General features: G+C 38.6%; 1 protein-coding gene and 1 pseudogene across 4 annotated transcripts in view; one reads left to right on the top strand and one right to left on the bottom strand.

Moving 5' to 3' along the window:
- Positions 1 to 1678: 1678 nt before the first annotated feature.
- ERBB4 (erb-b2 receptor tyrosine kinase 4) overlaps positions 1679 to 27132 on the top strand; it is a 1115448-nt gene continuing 1089994 nt past the window's right edge. For 2 of the 3 annotated variants that reach the window (XM_079925305.1, XM_079925303.1), the window contains exon 1: positions 1679 to 2585. In XM_079925305.1, the coding sequence (XP_079781431.1) occupies positions 2504 to 2585 (82 nt within the window). In that variant the 5' untranslated portion in view covers positions 1679 to 2503. The remainder of the gene's footprint in view (positions 2586 to 27132) is intronic. The other variant, XM_079925304.1, reaches the window with a different exon arrangement.
- LOC307188305 (large ribosomal subunit protein uL13-like) lies at positions 2500 to 26008 on the bottom strand (annotated as a pseudogene). The gene has a single exon. The product of its transcript is annotated as a large ribosomal subunit protein uL13-like (transcript).

Here is a 27132-nt window from a genome sequence, read left to right as displayed (position 1 = left end):
TTATTTTAGATGTGTGATTGAAAACAAGGTGTACAGGAGAGTTCCTGCCACAAAAAAGCTATAAAATTGATGGGGGAGTAAAAACTATCACAGTGGACACAAGTAGAAAAAAACCTTAACATACCCATAGTATTTAATTTTTCCCTCGATTTAAGCTAAAATACAATCTATTTCTTCACTTCTTGCAAAATAATTGTTATCAGAAACAAGACTGTTCTAATACATAAATTTAAACTTTTCCAAAAGCAATACTTAAAAAAAAAAATCACTTAAGTTGCTTTTCTGGGGACAGATGGAAATTTTACAAAGAAGAAGCTTTCACGGAAGAGAGGTATTTGAGGGTCATCATAAAAAACAGAAGGGGATTTAAGGAAAGGGGAGTGAAAAGAGATTGAATGAAAGAAAAACAGGGGGGAGGGTGATAAAAGACAGCATAGATAATCCCAAAGAACAGTGTGCACACTTCTGCTGCAATCAGTACCACTCTGGTTAAGTCACTGTCACCTGCTCTAGGCTTAGTTTTTCCTGGCCCTACGCTGCTCTGGGTAAAGCAGCATGCTCAGCTTGTTTGGCCTCCTCTCTGTGCCTGTTACTTGCTTAAGAAAGGGACGGCTTCAGGCCTCTGGGATGAAGCTGCTGTTTCTCTGTGTTCTAGCTCCATGGAAATTCTTAAGGGACAAGGCTATAGATAAAAGATGTGGGGGAGGAATAGGAAGGTCTCAAATGATGAGTGAGGAGGCAGGGTGGCTTAATTTTTAAGTTCCCCTGATACTTTTTATTTATGTATTTGCTGTTTCTAGAGAAACTGAAAAAGGAAAAGAATTCATACATAGAACGCCTGTGCAAATAGCAAACCAATAACCTCCTACCCTCAGGAGGTTCTGGCCTCCTGTCCAGGGTACAGTTTTAGAGCTGTAAAAAGCAAGGGATATGTACAATGATATGACCCAATCCCAGATATTTTAGTCCAGAAACTCCTGTAGCTAGCAATGACCTCTGGGGGTTGGGGAGTGTGAACTGGCAGAGTGAGAACATTCAAGGGGCCTAAAGCCAGGTCCACTGTAGAAAAAACCTAATCATTTGAGGTTGGTTATGTCCTGACATTGCCTTCTTAAGTTATTTCAGACTGAACAGCTCAGGCCTGGGACCATTTCTAGCCTTTAGAACCAAATTGGTAGCTTTCGACTAGAAGCTGCTTAATGGGAATGAACCCCAAACCACGTTGTTCTAGAGTCCAAGGAAAAAAAGAAGTGACCCGTAAAGTCTAAAAATCTAAGGATGCAGCTCTACAAACGTGGAATTTTAGTTTGGTCAGTTTGGGAGGGTGAGAAGGGTGGGAGAGACCGGATAGTTGGGGAAGGACGGGTGCTTAGATTCCCTTCACACTACTTTCTGAGTGTGAAGCATGAGGAAGTAGGAAGGGTGGGTAGGTTTTATGACTGAAGCAGTGTTTTCTTCTATTTCTAAGGCAAGTCCTGTCTGTGGATGAGCACCGTGGTGACTTTCTTGTCTAAGGAAGAAAAAAATCTTTTCTGGAAGCACGTCTGCGCACTCTGTGGGCCAGCTGTCCGGGGGCCTCTGGTTCAGTCCGTGGCCTCGGGTGAGCCTATTAAATCCAGCTTCCCCCGCCCCACCACCAGGCTCCCGCTCCCGGACAGGTGTTTTCCCAACTCCCGAGGCCCAAGATTTTGGGGAGTGGCTGAACCAATAAGATTTCCCTTTGGGGGAGAAGGCGTGGCTAGTTGGGTCAGATTGGGGGCGGGGTTTGCGCGGCTGAGCCGAGCCAGCCTGGTTGCGTGGAGGGTTGTTTTACTCACCCCCCTCCACCTTTTTTTTTCTTTTTCTCCCCCCCTCTCCCGGACCGAGTCTTATTAATTTCTCTGTGGGGCTGCAGCTGGAGACGGCGGAGCGTTGGAAATGACGCTCGGAGCTTTAATTACCGCAGCCGCCGGACAAGTGTGAGGAAAGCTGACAGGAAAAAAGGACGGGATCGCGTGAAGCAAGAAGCTTCTCCCCGCCACCCCTCCCTTTCCTCCCAATTTGGACTGGAGGTGCGAGGAAACTGAAAAGTGAGCCGAATAGAGTCCGGCTGGGGGGAGAGGCCGGAAAGCTACCGCCTGTTTGCAATCAACTTTTTTTGGAAACCCTTTTCCGAACCCTTCCTTTTTATTGTTGACCAACCAGGGAGAGAGCGAGAAAGTGAGGAGGGAGCGAGAAAGCGGAGGCTCACACGGGGAAATAGCTGTCCGGCCCGACCAGGAGCACCACGCGCACACACTCGAGCCCACTCCCACCCGCGCGCACCCTCACGCGCACCCTCTCCCCCCGCTTCTCCAGGCCTCGGCCCCGCGGGCAAGGACTGGGTCGCCCGCGCTCGGAGCCGGTGTCCCGCGCGCGCCAGTGCCCCACGCGCGCCCGGCTGAGGGATCTCCTCCGTGTGCCCGAAAGGGGATATGCCATTTGGACATGTAATTATCAGCACGGGATCTGAGACTTCCAAAAAATGAAGCTGGCGACAGGACTGTGGGTCTGGGTGAGCCTTCTCGTGGCGGCGGGGACCGTCCAGCCCAGCGCTTCTCAGTCAGGTGGGTCGCGGTCCTTCTCGCGCTTCCGCGGTTGACCCTGCGGCCGCCGGCAGAGCCCAGCCGGAGACACGCTCGCTCCCGGGCGTGGCGGGATCACACCATCCGCGCCTCTTCCTTGGGTTTCGTGCGACTCTCTATCTGTCCCCAAACTTACCCTCTGCGTGTGCCTGTGTTCAGTTATCGTGAAAAATCACTTGCGCCCCTTTTCTCTTTCTTTCTCACCCGCTTCTTTCTCGCGCGTTTTCTGTGAGCCTCCCTAAGCGGGATCCCTTCTGGTGGCGCCCGTTGTGCAGGACGTGGGAGACCCAAAGCCGGAGTCACAGGAGACGCTCCTCTCCGGGTCCGGGCCCCCCGAGGGAAGAAGCCTCGGAAAAGCGCTCCCCGCCCGGGGCCGCGGAAGGACGGGGGTCCCGAGGCGTGGCAGCTGGGCTCCGGTGAGCGGGAGGGCTGTGGAGAGAGCAGCTCCGAGAGAGCGGGCTTTGCACCTGCGTGTGCTGCCCGCGGCCGCTGCGCCTCCGGCCGCCCGAGCCTGCGGGGTCAGACCCGCCTTGAGCCCAGCCTGGGAGCCGGAACGCGGCGGGAGGACGCGCCTCGGCCCGGGGGCCCACAACGATAGGCCTCTTCGGCCAGCGTGCCCAGCCCTCGCCCCCATTGACTAGAGAGGCGCTTCCTTGCCTGCCTGCGTGACCGCTTAAAAAAAAAAAAAAAAGAATGGCTTGACATACTTAAGCCGGGAGCCCGGCCTTCCCGTCGGTTTCTGTGTTTGGCTCCAGAAAGAGTTCTTCCTGTAGTTCAACTTGCTATTGGCCGGAGTCCCTCCAACTTGTGTTTACTGCCGGGCGCGGCTGCCGAGCCGACCCGTCACGCGGATTGAACCCGAGGCGGGCGCAGCTGCGCTGGGTGCGCGGCAACTGTCGGCCGGAGAGCTCGCGCCCCGGTGCCCCCGCCCGGCAAGAGGCTCACTGACCCGGGAGAGGCAGCAAGGTGGGGTTGGCGCGCCGCGGTCCGCAGGGCCAGTGACAGCACCTGCAGGGCGAAGGAGCTCAAAGTTTCTGACACTTGAGTTTCCTGGGGATGAAAGTGGGACAGGAAAGGGCTGAGGGAAACGGGTGACTGAAACGCGGGAAACGCGGCCGAGGGGGGCCTTTTGGAGAGCCGGGGAGATTTCCGGAACCATCCGGGGCTGGTCGCGGGAGCGTGGGAGGCAGCTAGAGAAGATAAAACCCACGGGAGTGGCGAGAGGGAGAGCTTCAGGCCCCCGGAGGGTGTCCTTCTGACCTCACCAAGAAAACAGCGCGTTGTAGTTTTCCCGCTCCGCCCCCGCCGCCTCCCCCTCCTCGCCTAGTAAATAACAAGCTACAATCCTCGAGCCTCTCAAAATGACCTTCGAATGGCACAATGTGCACCGTTTGTACTGGACGTTTGCACCCTCCCAATTACTCTGAAATTCTTCATGCATACCAGTTCCCGAGCTCCAGCCACCTCCGGAATTACACCAACACGGATTTGAGATTCCAAGCGGCCTCTTAGATACATCCCTTTTTTATCTCCCTCCCCACTCCGAGTCCCTTCATATTTCCCCTCAATGGGTTGATTATGCACATTGACCCATTCAAAAGCAGTTGCGACTGACACGCAAGCTTAGCCGAGAGGAATTTCTGCAAGGGGACCTACTGGGGGCCGTCTGGTGCAGCCTCAGCCGCTGGGGGACCCGGCTCCGAGTCCGCAGCAATCTGGTATTAACTGTGCGGCTCGGAGTTGAGCTCTGCCGAAAAGCCCTTTTCAGAATTTCTGCAAGGAATGTAATCCAAATTAGTTCTGCAGCTGTCCTCTTCCCCGTCTCAGGCGACACCGGCTCGCGCCCTCGCTGGTGTCTTCTCGCTTCCCCGCGTGAATTGTCAGGCCCACAAGTGAGCCCATTTAGTGCGCGAGGATTAGCGTGCCATTGTTGTTCCGTGTCTGACTCTGTACTTGAAATTCTGGGGGCACAAAGGCGAGCCTCCCTTGTTCGAAACACAAAGTGATCTAGATGAAAGGGCCGCACAAAGAAAAGCTCTCGGGTGCATCCCTGGTGTAATTGCAACACGCACGCTAAGGTGATCCTCTGAAAATTGCAAATGCCCCCGGGACTTCTTTTTTGCCTCTTCCGCACCCCCGCCCTGCCGCACCTGGCAGGGAAAGTTCAGCTGGTTTTAATGTAGTGCTTTTAGAAAACCAACTTACGTTCTGGGGTATGAGTGAGGCTCTGCGTGTGTTCGTGGCTACGTACCTATGGCTGTATGTTCCCAAGTAAATACATATTGCGTGTCTCCCCTCTCGCGGTTAGCAGTCAGTAGCAGTTTGGAGGAGTTTGTTTTGGTCCGAACGAGAAATTAAGTGCGGATAAGTAAACTAAGCTGCCAGAGGGCGACAAGATGTTGAGTGAATTGCTTTTAGATGAAACAAATTAAGGAAACGAGGGAAGACAATCTGCTTCTCGCATTATTAGACACGCTTGGAGTTCAGGGGAAAGTGGCATATTTTTGAAATGCTAATCTAGAAGCAGAAGGAATGCACCTTATTTACTGCTCTCTGTGAACAGAATAAAAATATGGGAGGGGCAGGATTCTGTTGTATAGATCTAAGATATTTGTTAAAATAATTGTAACTGAAGAGGACCTGTTTTTATTTTTCCTCTTTTGCTTGGGGAAAAAAATCAGCGTTAGAGAAGACAGGTTTTTTTTTTTTTTTTTAATAGTAATTCTGAAGGGCTTTGTCTCATTTCCAGTGATTTATTTTATCTAGAAGTATTATAGTCAAAGACCCTTTATGTGGCTGTTATAAAGCCTTTACCACCAAAAAGAATTCCAAAATTTCTGTCTTCCTGGTATGATGGAAAAATAATCAGTATCACCTTTGTGCTGAAATACAATATATGTATGTAAATGTAGTAGTACTGAAGTGATGCCCGTACATACCTTAGTAGATATGTGATGAACAAGTTCAGTTTCCATTTTTTTATTTGCAAGTAACTAGGTCCTGCTTTTCATTCTATAAAAGAACACACATTTTTCCTACGTATTTAAGATATATCTCCAAAATTAGTTTTTTTTACATTTGAGAAGAAAAAGGTTAATAAAACTTAGTTAAATGATGAAAAGATTTTCAATATAAGTTTTTAAAAAATCAGTTATCTCCCTACATGTATTTATTGTAAGCACACCCATGAGTACAGCTTCTCTTTTTTTCTTTCAATTTTGAAATTCTTATATATGTAAGAGGAGCTTTTTTAGACTAAGGTATAATTTGTTTTCTTCAGAATGCTTCCACATAAATTTATACCTATTATCGTGACTGCAGATCACTTGAATATACTATAATGTGGACTGATAGGATTAAATTGAATGAGTCTGGTTGTGTCATGATTCCTTGATTTCTGATTTTTTTCTCTCAAACCAAACTCCTTTTATTTTTTTTTAATCATACATGCATAGAAAGTCAATTTTTTTGAAAATCAAGGTACTTACTCCTTTATATGTATAACTTTCATTTAGTCACTGAATATGTGTCTTAATTAAGAAATTACATTAGAATATTTACCAGGGCATGCCCTTCATGGAAGATTTACGTATTTTTTGCTCTAACCTGAAAACACTAAGTTTGCATTGGCTGATTTTTGGAGTTTGCATTCACTTGAGGAAAAATTATATTTTCTCCTTAAAGTGGATTCAAATATTTAGTATTCATGAGCTTTCATCCCTTTGGTTCTTAAATAGAAGTTCTATTTGTCATCTGTCTTATGCATTTACCTTTTCCATTACTATAGATTCTTTTTTTATGTCTTATTATTTATTGAGTTTACACATATGAATATGTTTTCCACATCATCACTAAGGATATTCTTTTTGTGTGTGTCTTTCCCAGCAACCTGCCACTCAGGCACTGCAGGAGTCCTCTGAGTCAGTTTTCATTCTTTCTTTCTGATAAATCTGATATGGCTGGTTGGCTGGACAATCGCAAGCCATTCCATTGCTCAGATTTATTCCTGAAAGAAAATAAAAAGGCATCGATCCAAGATCGCTAGCACATCTCAAAAACCCTGACTCCAAGGCCAAATCTTTCTACAGAGAAGTCCCCTTTTCCCTTTCTGTCTTCCTCTTTTCCCCTCTTGACCAAAGAAGCAAGGTAGACTGCTGCCATTTAAAAAATGCTAGGCGTGCAAGGAAATGTGCTCTATCTAAATATGCTCTGAAGCCTTGTGATTAGAGCCACCTTGAGATTAATGACTATGTAAGATGCACATTTTAGAAAATAAATTGAATTAGTGTATCTTAAACATGGCAGTGTTTTAAAGTGGTATTGTTTTTAGTATTATTTCAATCCAGTTATTAAAAAAAATTTAGCATATATTAAAAATAGCAACAAGTTTTTGCTTTATTGTACAGTGTCCTGCTGCTGTTGGATATCCATGTGTAAATTGTAAGTGCCTATAACATAAATGAAGCAAATGATCAAAAAAGATGTTCTCTTACCTGCAGACTTTTTGGCACTTGCTGTTTGATTTCACCCCTTTAAGAGATACTGCTTTATAGGGCGAGATGTTAATATTTATGTTGAAATTAGCTTATGAATGTTTAAGACTATATCTGTTCTACAAAAGTTAATTGTCAAGCATATTCCACTGTTATCTTTGACAGTGATCTACTGAGTATGGTTGCAGGGCAGAATTTAATCAAATTATAAACTTTTCTCCAGGTTATATCATTTTAGAAATGTTCTACTATGTTACATTTGACCATATGGAGCCAAATTGCATCTTTATCTAGTACACATTTCCTGAATTAATATAAATATTAGACAGTTAAAGTAAAACCTTACTTTTCATGCCCTCTAGTATTCCTACTGACTGAAATTTACAGTTTATAATGACAAATAATCCCTCAATTTTATTTAATATTTTAAATAAAAAAATATCTTAGATCGGTGTTTCCTGAAGCTGTAGCTTTCCTACGTAATTTGAAGGAGATTTTGCCTACCTATTGTGTGGCTGAGTGTGACACAGGACATAGCCAGGTGGTTCAAATCAGGATTTCTATATTGTAGGGACATCGTTCCTCCAGTTTCTTTTTAATACCTTGAGCAACTCCATGTCTTTGTGACTTGGCTTGCATGCCTGAGGGGGAAATGCATGTAATGCATTCTCTATTTCTCCACTGTATAGTCGTTTTCTGAAAAATGGCTTTCAAGTCTTCTGTGATATTGAGATACATCCCAGTAATGAGTTAATTGATATATTTAAAACATGAACACATATGTTAATAAACATAATGTAAGCTTTCTAACAGACCATTGCTGTCAGAAGAGCACCTGCCTAAAGGAAATAAAGAGATCATTATGTCTAAAGAATTTGTATTTGAAGGCCATTTCCCCAAAATACTACTTTTCAGAATTGCTTTATGGTCTCTTTAGATTTTGTCTTATTTGGCTTTTTCCGAGTTGTTGATAATTCTGACATGTTTATTAAATAAATTGACCTATTTTCCAATGCTTTAATCAAAGCTTTAAAGCCACTTTCTTGTTGTAATATTTGACACTTCAACTGGTGGTTTCTATTTGTACTAATTTTTCAAGAGGGAAGAGAACTGTCTCACTTTTATAACATAGAGGTGAAATATATGGTATTTGGGGTCCTAATTCTAAAGTGCTTTTTTGAACAGGTAGTTAATTGTATTATAGTTATTTTCATTTTAAATACGTGATTGCTTTGCAGGCCTGTTGCTTGGCACAACTCCAGGGGGCGGCAGCCACATAGAATTTAATGGGAATGGTGCGCGCCTGAGCTATCAGTAGTGCAGCAGCAGCCCTGCTGTTGTGGAATGCTACAGAATAAAGCAGCAGAATAGAAATTAGGAGAATTCGATTCTGGTCATACAATCATTGTCTCTGTGATCTTAGGTTAGACTTCTTGCTTTGTGTCTCAATTTCCTCATCTCTATCAGTATAGCTGAAAGTAATACTTAAGGAGTTAACATCTTGAATGTTTTTAATGATTCAGCTAGACAGAAAAAGAATGTTTAGACTTTTTAGAAAAAAGAAATGCATTGGTTTTCAATTATTTTTTTAAAGGAACCTCTTCTTTTTCAAGTGAATTTATGTGTGTAACCCTGGTATCTAAATCAGGTAAAAGGGTGAAAGGAGAAGTCTTTTGTTAAAGCTTTGTCGAGAAGCCAGCTTTGTGCCCCCTGCCTTTGGCACTCTCCTGCTTTTCTCCCACTCTGGTGTCTACTCTCCTGCTCTGGCGTTACAGAAATCTAGCACTATTTAAAAGCCACTCATCTAGTCTACACATTTTATTTTCTAGCTGAGGAAACTGGGAGCCCAGAGAAGTTAGGTAATATAAATTAGTTGGCAGTTCCCAACACTCCTATCATTTTAACATACACAGAAGTACTTGAAAAGTTGCAGACACTTAAAATAAAAGAATAAATAAAGTTTAAGGTTGGGTTATTTTTAGAGTATTGGAAGATTGAATGAAAACAAATGGATTGGAGCCATGGGCTTAATTATCAGACTGCGAAGTTCTTTTCAAGGGGAAGACTGTAGGATCATCATCTTTAATTTATATTTAAGAATAATCATTGATTGCATTTGTAACTTACAGCACCTTAAGATTAAAGAAATATAGCAAACTTTGTTAAGGTGTAGTTCTGTAAGATGATCTATTCACCTGGTAGTGCCTATTCTGGATATAGAATTTTGACCCTGTAAGTCAGGTAAGGGTTGCCGATGCTAGTATCTGTTTATAATAGTGCCTTCAAGAGTTTCTTTTACCTGTGACTTTGTGAAGATGACCAATAAGTAGAGAATGGTTATTTCTTCATTCTGTATTAAGTAGTATGCATGCTTTAAGAAAATGGATTATAAAGGGTAAACAATGGGCTCTTCACGACCAGTTAGTTGCTTGGGATCCTTAACTAGCAAATCCATGGGAATATTTCAGATTCATCCAGGCCCATCCTTAGATGCAAGGTTCTTTATCTTTATCTTGTTGGGTCCTCATCTTTCTTCAGGCCCTACTAGGATCACAGTTATTCTTTGCACAAGTGTATAAGCTAAGCTTTAAGTACTAAGACTTTATACATTTACTTTTGTGGTGCATTTGCCTCCTTCTAGTTGGCTCCTGCAAGATGCTGCCTCTGGTCCTTGTGACTTTGAATGTTGTTGATTTAACCTTAATTCTCTCTGGTTGTCCCTGACTTCTCTAAAGCGCCAGAGCTTTCTCGGACATGATCAGCATTCTCATGGGGGATAGTGACAGAAGGGAGGTTTAAACCTGTTTTGGCAGGAAGAGTCACTTTCTGTTAGGAATTTGCGATAAAAATGGGCCCCCCTCTGTAAAACGTTAACATAGACACGAGGAAACATCCTCTGCAGTATCATTAAACTTCCCCCTTGAGAGCTAGCTCTGGATCATTACTGTTAATCACATTATTTCCAATATTGTGGGGGTTACTGAAGCATACTAAACATGAATAAGAATATATAAGACTCAGTTTCTCAATCCAGAGAGTTAAAGTAATAGGAATCAAGGCTCTATGCATGTTCTATATTTCATTTGGAACGTTGTCTAAAAGTGTTTAGAGAGAAGAAAGTGAAGGGTGCAATAAGCACTCCTTTATTTTCCAAAAAGATCAGACTTGTAAATGATAAATTTTACCTACCATATCTTTACTACTCTTCTGACCTTTACTTATGTCTAGTCCCATATGCACATGGTCTAGGTGGACATCCAAGTTTAAAGCTTTTAGGATACAAATGGGGATTGTAAACCTGCTCTCAAAAAATGTGTCTGCTGGTCTTCTATGATGTGCTGAGGATATCTCATGGCTCGTTAGGACTGAAAAAATGACAACAGATTCTCTAGGTTCTATGACTATGTCTAGTATGGTTATAGCTTGAGTAATAAGTTATGCAATCCTCTATTTCAAGATGGGTCCCCATCACTAGCAGGGGATGCCTAATTGAAGTCGTGGATGGCATTTTGCTTTAAGCGAACTCTCCTTTTACTAAAAACTTTTTTTGTCATTATTTCCTATTCTTCCCTGTAGGCTTAGAGGATATGAGAATATGAGATTTTTTTTTTCTATGGGAACCTATGAAAACCAAATGAAAATAAAACAGAATAATATTTCTTTTAGACACACTTTCATTTTTAAGAGTTCCTGTTTGATCATTTGTCTAGAACTAGAGCAGTAAAACAAGTTTTTTTTTTCCCCCTGAAGGAAATTTGATTGCATGGCTTATTAAAAGCTATTCCCTAAGACTTTTGTTGACCTCATCTAGTCATTAAAAACTCAGAGCAGGATACTGCAAGATCCTCTTTACTCATCCCCTTGTTCGATGTCCTTTTACCTCCAAGACTTCCTTCTTGTCACTGCCAGATGACCATTTCTAATATAATAATACTTTTATCATCCTAGTTTCTATTCAGAAGCCTTCAATGGATTCCCATTGCAGAGTTCAAAGCCTGTTAAAATAGTCTTCAGTTTCCTTTTTGATCCAGTCTTAAGAGTTTCTTAAGATGTATTCTGTCTAAGAACCAGGCTGACCTAGTCAGTATTCCAGAGCCTTACTTTCTGTCTTTCCTTTTGCTGACCCCTTTCCCTGGAATTCATGGCTCCCTTGGTTGCCCTTCCTGTCCAAACTGTTGAATCTTTCCAGTTCCGTATTAAATCATAGCTCTTCATTAGATCTTCCTTCATTTGCTACCCTAATCTATAATCCTTATCTGTACCACCTATCTGCATTTAATCTTAAACCATTCTATAGTTTTAACTTTTTAAGAGCAAACATTTTTATCAAACCCTGCAGAGACTAATGAGGTGCCACGTACATGGTAAGCTCTTTAAAAATATTTTTTTAAATGAAAGAATAACATACATTTACTGAAACAATTTTAAGCTCATTCACGGATGGTTATTATTTATAATTAAACCATATAAGTGCACAAAGTAAGCTGTTCTAAAAACATAATTATAGAATTCCTAATAATAGATATTAGACATGTTTACCCTGGGAATTTCCTTAGTTGCTTTCTTGAGCTTCCTAGGGTATTCCTTTCAATGGAGTGTTTCCAAGAGTATATCATTTGTCCTCATTCCCATTTTTAGAGTCTGCTCATAATATGGTACCAAGTATATTTGTTAGTTTTATTTTTGGTGAGTTAAATATATATAAATACCATTCTTAAACATGTAACTGTCTTGTAGCCTACTATTTTTATGTGGCCATTACTTTGCTTTTCTTACTTATCTCTCATTTTAAAATTTTAATCAGTTTAAGCAGTAAACATGTACTGACCCATCAGTGTGTTTGAGGACTGTGTTAGGCACTGAGGAGGACATATAAGAAGCTCAAGATGCTAGATTTCCCCTTTCTTTTAAAGAAGGACAGATGAGACCAATGAAACACAATATAAAAAAATATGTTATTAAGTGATTTTTCCAAACTCTTGGGAGGAATTTGCCTCCAGAGAAATGCTAATAAGTATTTCATGAAAAAAGGGTTCCAGACAGAATGCGGCATTTTCTATTCCTAGATGTATGTAATAACACAACTTTGTTAATACTAAGATTTCTCAGTATCTTAAAATAGACAACTAGACATATGCCTCCCATTTGAAAAGGATCCTATAAAAGAAATACTTGCAGCATAACTGTACTGAGAGGTGACTGGGATTCTCTTAGCTGCTCTTTTAGATGATTCACTCTGCATTCTGAAAATTGGTGAAATTATTATAGTATTTATAGATTTTCCCTGGTCAGATTCTACCAGGGAAAATGCTCTTCCAGACATTTCTTCTCAGGTTATCAGATTCCAAGAAACTGTCAACCTTTCTAGGTCACTGTGGTGCCCTAAGTGTATCTTAATTTATAACGTCCTAAGGAGTTAATGTAACTTCAAAACTTACCTAACAGTCTGCAGAGTAATCTATTAATGAGAAAATTGGGTATGGAGACATTAGTACGTCTGTCTGAAAAGTTTCTTAGAACTTTCCTGGTTGTTTTTCCTTTAAGAATCCCTGAGAAGAAACTTCGAGTCAGGGATTATTGTTTCTACTTTGTAGACGAGGAAGTAGAGATATAAAGCAGCAGTATGTAAGGGTGAAGCCTGACTGGTGCATCCGTCGGTGCAGTTACGTGTCTGCCGTGTTCTGAGCCAGCTGCCTCTGCCGTCTGCTCTTTCATGCCTTCTCCAGCCACAGGAGCTAGTGACCCTCTGAAAGGCGTGGCTCCTCTACTCCACCTGCCCCACTGTGTGAGAAAAGGATGCTCAGCACACCAGATCCTTCTGCCTCCAGGTCAACAGCTCTTTATGCTTTCCCTGGAGCCATTTGAAGAAACTTACCCAATAAATCTATCATTCGAGGAGTCCTCCTTTGGATTACTCTGCATTTCCCCTCATCCCTTCTATTCTCCAGAGGTCTTTTTGTGTGTGTGTGTGCATGTGTGTGTGTGTGTGTGTTGTGTGTTGTATGTATTAAGGAAATCATCATATAAGCCTTGTCTTCTTGAGAAAACTTCAAAGCAGGGGCATTTCCAAGATGTTGGGACCTGCATTTATGCAGTTTGGGGAACCTCTTTAAAAACAATACAGAAATAAAAATACAAATTAAGTACAGGTCCTTGGGAGGCACCAGTGGAAGAGAGGGGCTCTGAAGCTGAAGCCGTTTACAAAAATCTTTATGGTACTTCTGCCTATGTTTGAAAATTATACGTTTTAAGAAGTCATATTATTTCTCATTTAGTGTGAATTTTGGGTGTCATTATATAATTTTTTATTTTTTCCCTACTGCACATAGTAGCGTCTACTATTAATGTAGAAGAATGCATTGTTTCAAGAAAAAAATTGTCATAAAGAGTAAAATCACACTATAAAGCACTTCAGTATATCTTTGGATGAAATAATGTACCCTGTAGAGATAATTTTCAAAATATTTCCACTCTGAATATGAACATGCCTCATCCAGGTATATATATATTTTCTTGACGCCATGTTTTTTAAATGGGTCATGTAATGCTGTCTCTTATGCAATTCTGTAGTTCATAATGGTTGGTTTATAATGTTGTGATTTAAAAGAATCTTGTCACTTTTGGTATATAAAAGCTATATTACTAAGGCCCTACCACTTGAAATACAGCTCATTGAATTTTTAATCATTTGTTATTTAGCACAGTTAAAAAAAAATCTATCTTTGACTTTTACCCTCTGACTATGTTAAATGTGACCGTTTTAACTACAATAGACATTATTAGCTGTGAATGAAACAATGCATCTAAATTAAAATCAGTACTCAGCTCAGATATTTGGTAATATTTTAACTACTAATATATTAACACATTTAAGTAACAATAAAAGGATTAGTATTTCAAGTCACACTTTTACTATGTAAAAATATCAGCTAAACAGTTAATATTTCCCAGTTATTTTAACTTCAAATTTAGCAGCCCCATTGTCCCTGGTGATATATCGAAACCTCTAAAAGTGTACTTGGAATTAATGGAAACTGAAGTGATTGGTATTCAGATACAATTCTTTAGTGGCCTTTTTCTTTTCTTTTTTTTTTTAAGTGCAGAATGAAATTTGAAAATATAAAAACTCTGAGATAAATTGAAATAGACAAAACATTTTATGTAACTGTTGATGAAGAGGACATTTATTATTTTTTCTGTACTTACTATATTGCTTGTGGCCAGAATTAGCACACCATGAGCCAGAGAAAGAGATAAGACAAACAGAATGGCACGCAGCTAATTTTGTTTAGCAAATTTAGATCTGATACATGCTGTTTCACTCCTACAAATTGACTCAGCCACTCTTTGAAAGGTACAGATGAAGTTTGTCTCCCACAGTTTAACAGCTTTCACTCAACATTTATAGGCTGTATAAAAATAAATTCTGTTAAGTACCACATTTCTCACTGGCAGGATGAGCACTGTGAAGGTAGATTTATTAATGAGAAAAAGGGAAAAACAAAAACATTTCAATTGTTCCAGGTCTGCTGAAAATAAAATATGTCAAAACATCCAAAATATCTTTGTTTCAAGGACATATATACCGGGCTTGGGATATTTAAGGATTTTGACTATTTGTGAGTGAATCAGAAGTCCCATTTTATGATAATTTTCTGATTCAAATCTGGTATGTGGTTAGATGCATATTCTGGAACTAGTCATTCATCTGCTGGATAAGCCAACAGGAAGAGATCCACTGTAATTATCAGGAAGTGGCTATAAGACAAAACACACAAAAAACCCAAATCTTGATCTTTGTAAAAAAGTGTCATCATCCAAAAGAATAAATTTTAATGAATTCCTAAGTGAGACTAACTTGTCTGAAAAAAATGTCATAAAACATGTAACACTTGATGGAAACGTGATCCTAGAAAAAGCCAGGAATTTGGACAGTAATATCCATGTTTGGGAATATCTCAAAAAACATCCCAAAAGTCTTTTCTATCATAGTGTATTGTAAAGGTATCTAAAAAGTTATAGTATTATTTATATACCTGCTAGAGCTTTGTCATAGCTCAAGACTGCATTCTCCATAATCAAGCTCACTATAGAGAATAATTCTCATATTCATGAATTGTTCATCTCATCATATTTTCAGTGGTTATTTCAAGGTTAATTTTTTCAGACAGCTTCTCTCTTGATTAAAGTCTGTAGTAATTGTATATATGCTGATATAGCACACGAAGGTTTTAAGCTAAAGACGTCTTTGATTTCATAGCAGGTCAAGATCAAATGCTTTTCAATGCTTCCTACTCAAATATATGAAAAAATAACTTTTATGTCCTTTTTATTTCTAGTAAGAATGTTGAGACTTTTGTTTGACTTTTTCAAAATCCTAGAAACCTTTGTGTAAGAGTATGAGCAACAAAGTATATTCCATTACCAGGACTAGTATCCAAGTGCTATGTTCCTTATGCTTTTATTGTTTGATAAAATATTAAAATATATTCCTACCGATTGGCTTTCCCAGAACCCTCCCCTGGCACCCCTTCCTCAAACAACTAAAGAATTAATACCTGACACAATCAGGGACCTTCAGATCTCTGCTTTGGCATATACTGTGATCCATTCTTATGTGTTTTTGCTGAGATGGTCACTAAATACTATGAATGTTACTCTTACACGTAATAAAAATTCTGCCATAAGTATTTTAAAATAATAGGAATGTGAACAGTATCATACTAACTTTGCCGCCATTAAGTATTAGCCGGTATGAAGGAGGCAGTTTCTAAGTTGTGTATCACAGCTTAGGTACTAATGATTTGACTTGAAGTTTGGAAAGAAGTGGCTTAAAAACAATAGACAGGATGTCACTGGTTCCCAATTGTGAATTAACCTAGGAGCAGATCATATGAATGAGGCAGACCAAAGGACTCAAATAAAGCAGATGCTGTGAATTTTCCTGAGAGTGAGACAGGTGCTGATGTGTGATGTGTGTCTTTAAATTGGGCTGCTGATGAATCACAACGATTTGAATTTGCGATTGCCATAACTATGTGGGAACAAACATATTACATGCTTATATTATTAATCAGAATGAACAGCTTATCTGGCAAGGTGTCAGCTGCTCCACGAGTGTGTATTGTCACGTAAGATATGAGTCTGTCCCTCGAGGGCACCGCATATACTCCTTTCATTTGTGGTGGATAAGAAAACATTCAATTAAAATTTCTTTTACATGATTAAAATATAATATTGTGAAAGAAGTTGTGAACATCAGCTTAATTATGATACTCTTGGTAACTTCGTTTGGACATGTGATTTATTATTTTTCAAAGAAAACTATATTTACAACAAAATAATGGAGTTCCATTTCATTTGAAGAATGATTAAAGAAAGAAGGAGATGCCAGGCATGGAAAAGAGGAGGCTTGGGAAGGGGACATGATAACTATCTTCAAGAGTTGGAGGGCTGTTACACATAAGAGGGATTAGCACTGTTCTGTGTAGCCTTGGAGAACAGAAACATTAGCAGCTGTTTGAAATTGTAAGGTGTCAGATTTCATTTGAACACCATCAAGGAGTTTCTCACAGTTAGAGTGTCCCAAAGTTGGAATGGTCTGTCCTGGGAGATGGTGAGTTCCTTCATGTGTGTGGGGTGGTAAAGTCTTATCTAACTTCTTCTGTGATGATAAAGAATGAATGAGGCAGCTGAAGAACAACTGGTCAGTGATGTTGGGAGCGGGGATTGGGTTCTGTGGCCACTGAGGGCCCTTCGCACCCTGAGGGTCTGTCACAAGCACGTCATGCCCGAATATCCTTTCCTGGTCTCTGAAAAATAGAGGCAGTGAAAGCCACACTCTCTGTCTCTGTGACTAGGATTCCCACCCAAATGCTTTTCACCATCTACCTGTCCTTAATAGATTTGTGGATATGTGAAGGGTATTTTAAAGTTTGGTTTCCTTCAATATAAAATATTTTGCTCTTATTTTTTCTAGTAGTCTTTACATTAGATCTCCATACCTCTAATGTAATGTACTATCACAAATAAATCATTCTCAATTGTAAAAACCACACGATACAGAATAAAAGTATACAAATGTTTCATTGTGTTTCTGGGTTTATGCCAGCAGGTATTTATAAGACTGGGTTTAACTTAACCAGAGGGAGAAACGTATAAGAAGGTGAGGACATAGGCAGGGCAGGAAGTTAGAAAAATAGGCCTCTAGTTCTGAGTGGAGGATAAAGTGTTAAGAAATCAGAGCAAAAGAGAAGCACTTTTCTAAAGGGACTGAAAAATCAAAAAGAAATAAAAGAGAAGGCACATATGCATGCTTCAGTTGGTTACAAATAAAGTAAACCTTTCTCAGTCTGCTTAGGAAATATTTTTCTTCAAGGCCTTTGACATTTCCTTCTCTTTTACTACCTATTTTGGATCTATACTGTAAGATCTACACTAAATGAAATGTTTTGCTTGTTTCTTTTGTTGCCATTCTTTTAACATTCTTTTAGGTTCTCCTGGTATGAAAACTGCATTCCTGTTATATACTACCTTCTGCCTTAAGTCTTTCTGATTTGCCACCTCTCCTGTCTCAATCTATATCCATTTTAATGCTTCCTCTGCAGCAAGCACTGTGACTGTGCTGGTACTTTTACGCATTAGTTCCAGTGTTCCCTAAAATCTGCATGGTAGGCGGTATTAACTCCATTTTAGAGATAAGGAAACTGAGACTCAGAATGACATAACTGGCCAAGATCACAGCGTCAGTTCTCAACAGAGATAATATTCTAACAATCTACTTGGCTACTATTGGGTATACTTTAGACTTAAGATTTTGGTTATCCATCTTTAAAGAGGCAGTGAATGAAGATAACCCACTCAACAAGTCTTTCTCAAGCCTCTCTCTGGCCTTGGTCCTCTTCATTACCTTTTTGTCTCAGTTTCTGGATCCCTTCCCCATCTCAACGCTGTGTAAGTTATTCTGAGCTCTTACCTCTCTCCAGAGCTCCCCTCCTTCCTGTCGCTACTGCCTGCTGGGTACCTCTACATGGATCTACCCAGTATCTCTGACTCAAGCAGTCCAACATTTTACTTTTCTCTTTTCGCTATGTAGTGTGCTTTTTAAATCTTAATTGGTATAAATTTCTATACAACTTCTTCTTAATTGATTAAAAAGCCAACAAGTCATAATATCTAATACTTACTAAAGGACTACTGTGTCAGGAAGTGTGCTAAAGCACTTCTCATACAATATCTCAACTAACCTACACAACATGGCCACTACTGTCCTCATTTTACAGTCAAGGAAACAGAAATTTAGAGATTTTATAATTTACCAAATGGGAAACATCTGTGCAGGTGGCCAATCAGCAATGCCTAAGCTCCTAACTATCAATTTTCCATGGTCCAAATTGCAATATTTTATATAAGAAAATAAACTAAAACCTCTAAGAAGGATATTGACAATATAGATTCATTTGTTACCTATTTTAGGCCATTAACAATTATTTTATTTGATACCCATAATAATTGTTAATAACCAGGTATATTTGTGAATATGCAAAACTTGGAAACATCAAGGATATTAACAATATATGCTACTTTTCTATTGTCAAATTATAATTTCAGCACATTTATAACACTTCAAATAGAGTAACAAGTTTAATCACTTTTTAAAATCGATAATATCAAGTGAAATATTGCAAAGAGTTGAAGTAGAGGTTAAATAGAGGGACTTAAGAATTAAATAGCTCAGGTTTGCATACTAACCATGTGAAGATGGGTTAATTTCTTAATCTTTTTAAGCTTCAATTTTCTCATCTAAAAAGGGCATCTAATATTAAGATCAACCTCATATTTATGAGGATTAAGTGAGGTAGTACATATAAAATGGTATCTATCACATAGATGCTCAGTAGTTAATTACATTATGTACACTATAGTATTAGTAGAATGAGAGCTAAGGCAGTTAAAAGCAAAAAAAGAAACATCATACAGTTAAAGTTACAAAATGTTAAATATGAGCAGGCCATGGACTTCCCCTTTCTCATAATTTGAACAGCAGTTCTATGTCCTGTGTTTATAAACAGGTGATGCAGTATTGATTTTCAGAATCATTGTGTATATGGATAGGCATGAGTACTGTAAGTAGACTATTTGGGAAAGAATTTGGCTCCCTGTGAGGGGCAGTTTTCTGAAATCATTTTTCCTTCATATTCTTTTTTTTACAGTTTTGGTATTAAAAAAAAGAGCTTAGGGAGACAGTTTTGTTCCAAAGATTTATGTTTACCTGGCAAACTCAAGTCCTCTATCCTTTCATCCTTATTGTTTTTTAAAGCACCTTCAAGAGAAAATGGTTTTTAATCAAATTCATGAGATAACTTTTTATGTTACATTTTATAGGCATTTAAACTTTTCAAGATAGGGCACAACTAATGTAATGTATGACTGAATGTATTTTTGGAAAAATTTCTGCACGCTGGAGCAGAATCTTCACATCTATCTACGAATACTAAACAGATATTTCCACATAGAAGACAGTCTGTAAATTGTTGTGATTATTAAATTCTTTCCCTCTATCATGGTTTTTATACATTTATTTTGATATTTAAGGAATCAAAGGCTATGCATATCATCATAAAGTTTTTAATTCACAGGGCTCTGCCAGTTGTGCTCACTCGCTGATTAACATTGGAACACTGCAAAACAGTATTACTAATGGGAAGGGCAGTTTTTGCTCTTCTAAAGTTGACTGCTTCCTTTCTGGCAACAACCTCAACCTCCCTACTGCCAGTGAGTTAGATCAAGAAAATAGTTATTTCTGTTAGTTACCAGTCTGGAAACTTTCAAAGATGCTGTGAATTGCAGCATAAGAAATAAAAATATATATTTTTATTTAGGCTATTGTCTCTAGACTGAGAGACAGATAGAAATTTGGTTCACAAGCTCTGTCACATGCCATTATGTTGCTCAGCTGACAGGTGGTGCTTCAGAATAATATAGACAGTGGGGATGTGTGATTAAGTTCTATCAGACTTTCTGGGACACACTATGAGTTATACTCTTGCAATTAAGACCTTTTAATGTAGCAGTTAAATTACTAAAAATTCAGATGTGAAGATAGTAACACAAAATAATTGTCACATGCCAGAATCTTCTTAAATTTTATATGATTTTTAGATGCAGGTGTTGAATTTGGGATTGAGATTTCATGTAGATACAACTGTAATTTTTTCTTAAATGCAGACTGAAACTGGAGTATGAAACTGTAATCGAAGTCAATACCACTGATTTTCCTCCATCAATTTTGTTATTATTTATCATTAATATGACATGCTCTTTAACCTATGGTTGATCACAAATTTAGAGAAAAAAAGTGTTATCTGAATATTTGAATCAAAGAAATTTTTAAAGGATATTTATCCAATTAAGATGCCCTGATATATCTTAAATGAAGATACCATGAGCAGATTAAACTTAATGAATATATTCTGTAAATGACAATTGTTGTTACTATGGTAACCTTTAACCAGGTATTTGGTGGTGTAATTTGGATTAGTCCTATTCAGTGGTGAGGTTATGGAAATGAGAGTAATTAACTTTCAAGGTTTGAGTTTAAAGAAAGACAATATACTGAGTTTATGAGAGAAGCAGGGATATTGAACGGTAAATGAAAATGCTAGAGACGAAATGACCACCACATAACATTCAGCCAGTCTCTCCTTCCTTTATCTCACTCCATGTGGGCTTTTGTTTTAGACCGTGCTGTCCTCCACCCCTGAGTGGTTCTAACTGCATCCATGAATCAGGAACCAACTCGTTCTCCTCTTACACAGCAGTCTTAATCTTTCACTGCCAGTCAATATCCTACTTAAAAACCAGTCTAGAGAGCCTTTCCCATTAGAAAGGGCAGTCAGTTTCTATCAGTTTTATTACTAATTTTGCTTTTCTTATTTAAAATATATCATTATCGTGTTTAAATACTATAGGATTTGTTAGGGTTCCATGTGTTTATGAATTAGCCCCGTGCCCCAACCCCTATCACCAAATAGGGAAGCAGTTTTCCTCTTTTCCACTTGTACATTAGGAAGAGTTTGCTATGATTCTAATTGTGTCACTCATTTCCTCTAGGGCTCATTTAATGTATAGTCTTTACCTGGGTGTAGCACTTTGGATTTTTAACTTTTATTTTGTTTTATTTGAAATCATTTTGTTCCTTTATTTAGCTTTTGCAAATATACTAAAATGGGTTGTCTGTAGACATATCTGCCTGAAGTGAATACAGCTTAAAGGCAGAAAATTATTGATTTTTAAAATGAATTATTTTCCTCAGATTTAGTGAGGCCAATTTCCAATAGCCATTTTATTTACCCTTTATCATCTCATGCGGTAGCTTTAATTTCACCAAAGCTACTGTCACCATCAATACATTCCTGAAAAAGAACATGATGTTTTGCAGTTTTTCCAAGAAGAGAGTTGGAAAGTTGTATGCATTGTTTGATTAAATTTTGGTATACCTATATTACATAAAACTCCTTGTAACTCATAGTTTAAATCATATTTCTTATGTTTCTAATAGTAATAAAATGTTAAAATCATATTATGTTTCTAATAGTAATAGAATGTTAAAATATGAGTAGCATTTATCGTACTTTTTAAAAAAATTCAGTGATGTAGTATACTACATTATATTGCTAAGAGGAAGGATAACAAGCTTCTTTGGATTTATTTGCACTTTGAGAAATAAAATTTAGGAAAACTGGTTTTATAGGTTTTTCATTCCTCTCCACTAGAAATCTTGATTAGGAACATCAGTGCACATGATTTTGGGAACACGCAAGAAAGGCAGCAGTGGTAGTCCCAAATAACTATTTTCAGAGGAGGTCATAAACAGCTGTCCCTTTTGACTGTGATCCCTATTTGGAATAGTGTCAGTACTTGTGAAAGAAATCTTCTCTAGGATTAGGGCTTGACATGCAACTATTCGTGTCCTAAGACCTTATATTCCCCCCCACCCCCTCCCGTGATCACTGTTTCTCCAGCAGGAGTTAGAGGCTAGGCTAGCAGATATTACCTCAGCACAGTAGTTAATTCCTTTTTGCCAGTTCTCCCTCCTATTCCTATACGGTATTTCAACTATGAACTAGTTCATGTAATAACTTGAGCTCTCTATTCACTCAACTCTTTAGAAATAATGAAGTATAAGTGAATTGCCAAAGTTGTCCTTCACAACAAGGATCAAAATTGTACCTACTGGAGCCTTGTAGCGCCCCAAATGTTTATTCTTACACAAATATTTTGATTCTCATTGGTTCCATGCATCACTGCAATTCTTTTAATGCATTGTGTTATGCTCTGTAGTTTTTACAAGTATGAAAATGTTGAAGTATATTTATTAGCCGTGATGCTATTAAACGTTCAGTTATTTCCCAGGACTCTTAGGTGGGTCTTGGGAAATTCTGAGATGAAATTATGTAATGTGTAAGTGAGAAGTAACATTCATTTTTTAATGTAATTTGCAGTGAGGGCATTATTCAGGAAGAACTAATTGCTGTCATATCTGTAGTTGAGATCAGAGACGATGATTAGAATTCTGTTTTCTAAGATTATTTTTGTAGGCGTAGACACTGTCTCTCAGACTGCAAACTGAGATGTACTTATCTAGAAAATCAATTCCTTATCAATTAATTTATTAGTGCATTAGACTGGTTTATGATCAAAGTAGGTCTGATATTGTCTAATGTATGTATCTCATAGCTGAGAACAATGAAACTGCAGAGATAATCCCAATTTGTGATACACTTTGAAGTTTTCTAAGTTTTGTCTTTATTGGAATAATGTATTTTTACAGGTTGAAAATCCAGACAGCTTCACACTATAGGATTGTGTTATGTTTTCTTCCATACAGTGTGCAGCATTTTAATTCTTATAATAACAGGGCTGCTCAGTTTGCCAGCAGGAGGCCCCTCAAAGCAAGATGATGTCTCTCGGTTGGCAGATTTCTGTATAAATAAATAACACTCTGCACATTCCTCTCAAATACCCGAGTAAGTGAGATAATGCTATATAACTTTTTTTTTAATTAAAAAAATAGCTGTATTATGTCAGTGACCTGTAATAATTAGCACTGCAAGGAGAAACGACAGCCTCATTCACCTTGCATCCATGCAGAAATAACTGAGCTCTATTTCCATGGCTGGAGAGAGAAGAAAAAAGCGAATGGAAGGACAGAACAGACCTTAGATCGCAGTCACTCTCATGCTCATAAGAGGAAGTTTACACTGACTGTTTTTACTATGTTGAATTTACCACTCAACACACTGCAGGTAAACACCTTGTACTCTAAACATTCAGATAGTCGTTGATAATAATGGTGTGGTGGATACATCATAAAGAGTGTGTTGCCATCTCCCTGAATTCTACATATTTTTCTGTTAAGTTTTCATCAATCAGCAAAATATTATACTGAAAAAAATTTATTAATTGAACATAATGATGCATTGAGAACAAATACAGTTTTTGGACCAGGATGGCAATATGTGTTTAAGCTTTTCTAATTCAAGACCTGAGAATATCATTTTCTTCACATTGTACTCTACTCTTTCTTAAAAAAAAAAAAAAATTAATTGTGAACATTGAAATGTTTAATAAAGAAAAAATAAATCATATGTTATAGAACAATCTAAAACTAAGAGCTTTAAATTCATTCTCAATGAAAAATTTAAATGATTTGGTAATTTTGATTTTTTAACTGTGATTCCTAGTTATCCTAAGATTTTCAACAGATGTTACACAGAGAATATAGAAAAATTTGCAGTGATTTTGGGCCAGAAATTAAAGCCTCTGCTTAGACTTATGTCACATTGAAATTTATAGAAATCATGCAAACATACTTCAATGGGATTCAGTCCGTTGTACTTATTTGTACATTCTGCCTAGCCATTCATTTGTCCAGCACCTAACAGACATTGCACAGCAGTGGGAACAGACAGCCTGATGTACAAAGACCAAGGATATTTGGCCCTGGCTCCACAACTAGTTTATTTCAATCAGTAAGAAAGTCAGGGCTGTAGGATTTAATATACTTGCCATCCACAAAAGAACATCAGTAACAACAACACTTCAGATACTCAGAAGCTCTGGGTGATTTTATAAACAAACACATGTAAATTCATCACACTCTACTGAGATTGCAGATTACCATGTTAAATGCATTTTAATGTTTGCTCTGTTTCTAATATATATGAGATTTGGAATTGTTGGCTGCAGGTAGAATTCTTAAAATGATAATTTTTTCCAGGTATTTTATTTTACAGAAAATAAATTTAAGACACAGAGAGAGGAGTTATTTGCCTTAGTCACACATATATTCAAAAGCATTTATTTTCTTTTCCTTTTGTATAGGCTAAAATTTTCATACTTCTGAAGTGGCAGTTATTTCTTTTTTATCATATTATATTTTCCAGTATATAAATAAATGAATGTTTACTAAATATATCTTGAAATAAAATATTATATACTCGTTTAAAAAATATTTCCACAGTTTTTGTCCCCTATACTGGAAGCTTTTTTTTTTTAAGAATAAACAGTTTTATTGCGCTCAGACTAGGAATCCATGGGTCTTGGGGACCTCTGTGAATTTGTCAGTTTTCTTCTCTCTGTTCTTTTTGGCCTGTTTCCGTAGCCTCAGGAGGTGCTTCTTTTTCCGGTAGTGGATCTTGGCCTTCTCCTTTGTCTTCTCCTCCAGGATGGCTGTTACTGCCTGGTACTTCCAGCCAACCTCACGAGCCAGCCGCCCTAGGTAGGCAAACTTCCTCACAGGCTTCAAATGCACAACCTTGAGGGCGGCAGGAACCACCATCCGCTGTTTCTTGTCATAGGGTGGCGGGATCCCATCAAACACCTTGAGGCGGTCCCGAGCGGCCTGGCCTCGCTTGGTCCGGTGGGGCAGCATGCCTCGCACTGTCCGCCAGAAGATGTGGCTGGGGGCTCGGAAGTGGTAGGGGCCGCATCCGCTTGCAGAGGAAGGCCAGGTACTTCAACTTGCTTCTGTAGAAATTGCCAGAAATGCTGATGCCCTCACAAATGCACAACCACCGCCTTTCCGCCCAGGCGGCCCAGGAGATGGCCTCGGCCATCGAGCACCAGGACCTGCCCCTCCGTCATCTTCGGCAGCAGCCTGGGAAAGTTATATGGGAAGCTGTTAATCTTCCAATATTCATGAAATATTTACAGTAACACATTTAGGTGACTCAACTTATGTTGTTGCTTTTCTACTATTTTTTTGTCCTTCAGGTTACTTCTAAATGTAGCAGTGATTTTTAACACATATTACTAGATTTGGTGTAGGTATATAATGTTTCATGGGTGTGTATGAAAACTAATGCAGTTGAGTAATGATGAAAATTATGTAAACAAGGGTAGTATTTAAACAATAAAGTGAAAATTTAATAAATATGGATATCATTGCTTTTGAGCACCTTTCTAACTTTCTTCGTAGCAAATGCAGTCATTAAAATTCTGTTTTAAGAGGGGAGGGGACAGTACCATTAGACAATATTAAAAATTGGACATTTTATTTAAGGAAATGTATTGTCAGTAATTCTTTTAGGAGGTTTTATCACAGTGCAGCAAAGCACGTATTAACAGTTTTAGTGCATTAGATCTACACAGTTGCTGTTGACTGTGAACAATCATGAATTTAAATAAAGGGAGAAGTTAGTTGGAGTAAAATGTTCTGTTGTCTTATATCTGTAGAAGTGATTATTATTATTTTTGTTTGTTTTAGTATAAAGTTTAATTGTCTTGGTGCTTTCTGAGACCATTTTCAATTAAGAATGGGTAACCAATAAGGTAATATGGAGAATGGTCTCTGTTCTAGAGTAAAATAACTAAAACATGAGCTTTAGGTCAACAAACCTGAGTTCAAGTTCCAGGTTTGGGACTTGCTAGCTGTGAGGTCAGTGGGAATGAGCTATAAAGCACAGGAAGCTCAGCTCCGTGTTCTGTGATGACCTAGATGGGTGGGATGGGGTGGGGGTGGGAGGGAGGTAGAAGAGGGAGGGGATATATGTATACATATAGCTGATTCACTTCGTTGCACAACAGAAACTAACACAACATTGTAAAGCAATTGTACTCCAATAAATTTTTTAAAAAAAATCCACATCTTTAAAATGGGAAAAAATACTTAAAATACTTCTTCCCAAGGGTGTTTCGATGATTATGTAGGAAAATGTGTATAAAGCAGTTAGCGTAACATTTGGCTCATGGTAAGTACTTGAGAAACATTACTGTATTTTTTATATAAAAATCTTTTTAGGTGATAATTTTTAATGCTCTTTTAAAAATTATCACACTGATTTATATAAGAAGCTTTAGCTTTAATATTCCATTTCGGAGTGCTGAATCTACAAAACAAGTTTATTTAATTTTATTCAATACACATTTATTGAGTGGTTAATTCTGTCCCAGGAATTATATCAGGAACATGTCAAAGAATCTAGTGAAGAAATCAGACGCAAAAATAGCTACCGTCAGTATTTTATGATAAATGGTAAGCAAAAGCTGCTCTGAAATGAAAAAGAGGCACGTTTAGCCCAACCTGGAAGTCGGAAAGATTTTTTTGGGGGGGAGATGGTTTCTGAAATGAGTCATGAAGATGAACAAGAATGAGTCAGATGAAGAATGGTGAAGAGGATATTCCAGACAGAGGAACCTGTAATAATAGATTTAAAGAAGCTGGAAATTACCATGGAAAGTACAGTGAACAATTAATTCAGTGTGATTAAAGCATAAACATGTTCAGGGGTGGGCACAGGTTGAGACTGAAAATGTAGAGACACATTTCACAAGGAACCTTTTATATCCAACTAGGGGCTTGCTTGTTTGTTCTATTTCTCCCTTTCTTAAAATAATTGGTAGGGTTTATATGCTGATTTGATTTACAGAATTTATCATCTAATAAAGTATGTATGTGTGTGTGTGTGTGTGTGTGTGTGTGTGTGGGTGTGTGGGTGTGTGTGTGTGATAATCAGGGTACATGATCCACTATT

Source organism: Stenella coeruleoalba (genome assembly GCF_951394435.1).
Source record: "Stenella coeruleoalba genome assembly, chromosome: 6".
Lineage (NCBI taxonomy): Eukaryota > Metazoa > Chordata > Mammalia > Artiodactyla > Delphinidae > Stenella > Stenella coeruleoalba.
Note: the sequence above shows the minus strand (reverse complement) of the source record. Positions and strands in the feature narration are given on the sequence as shown.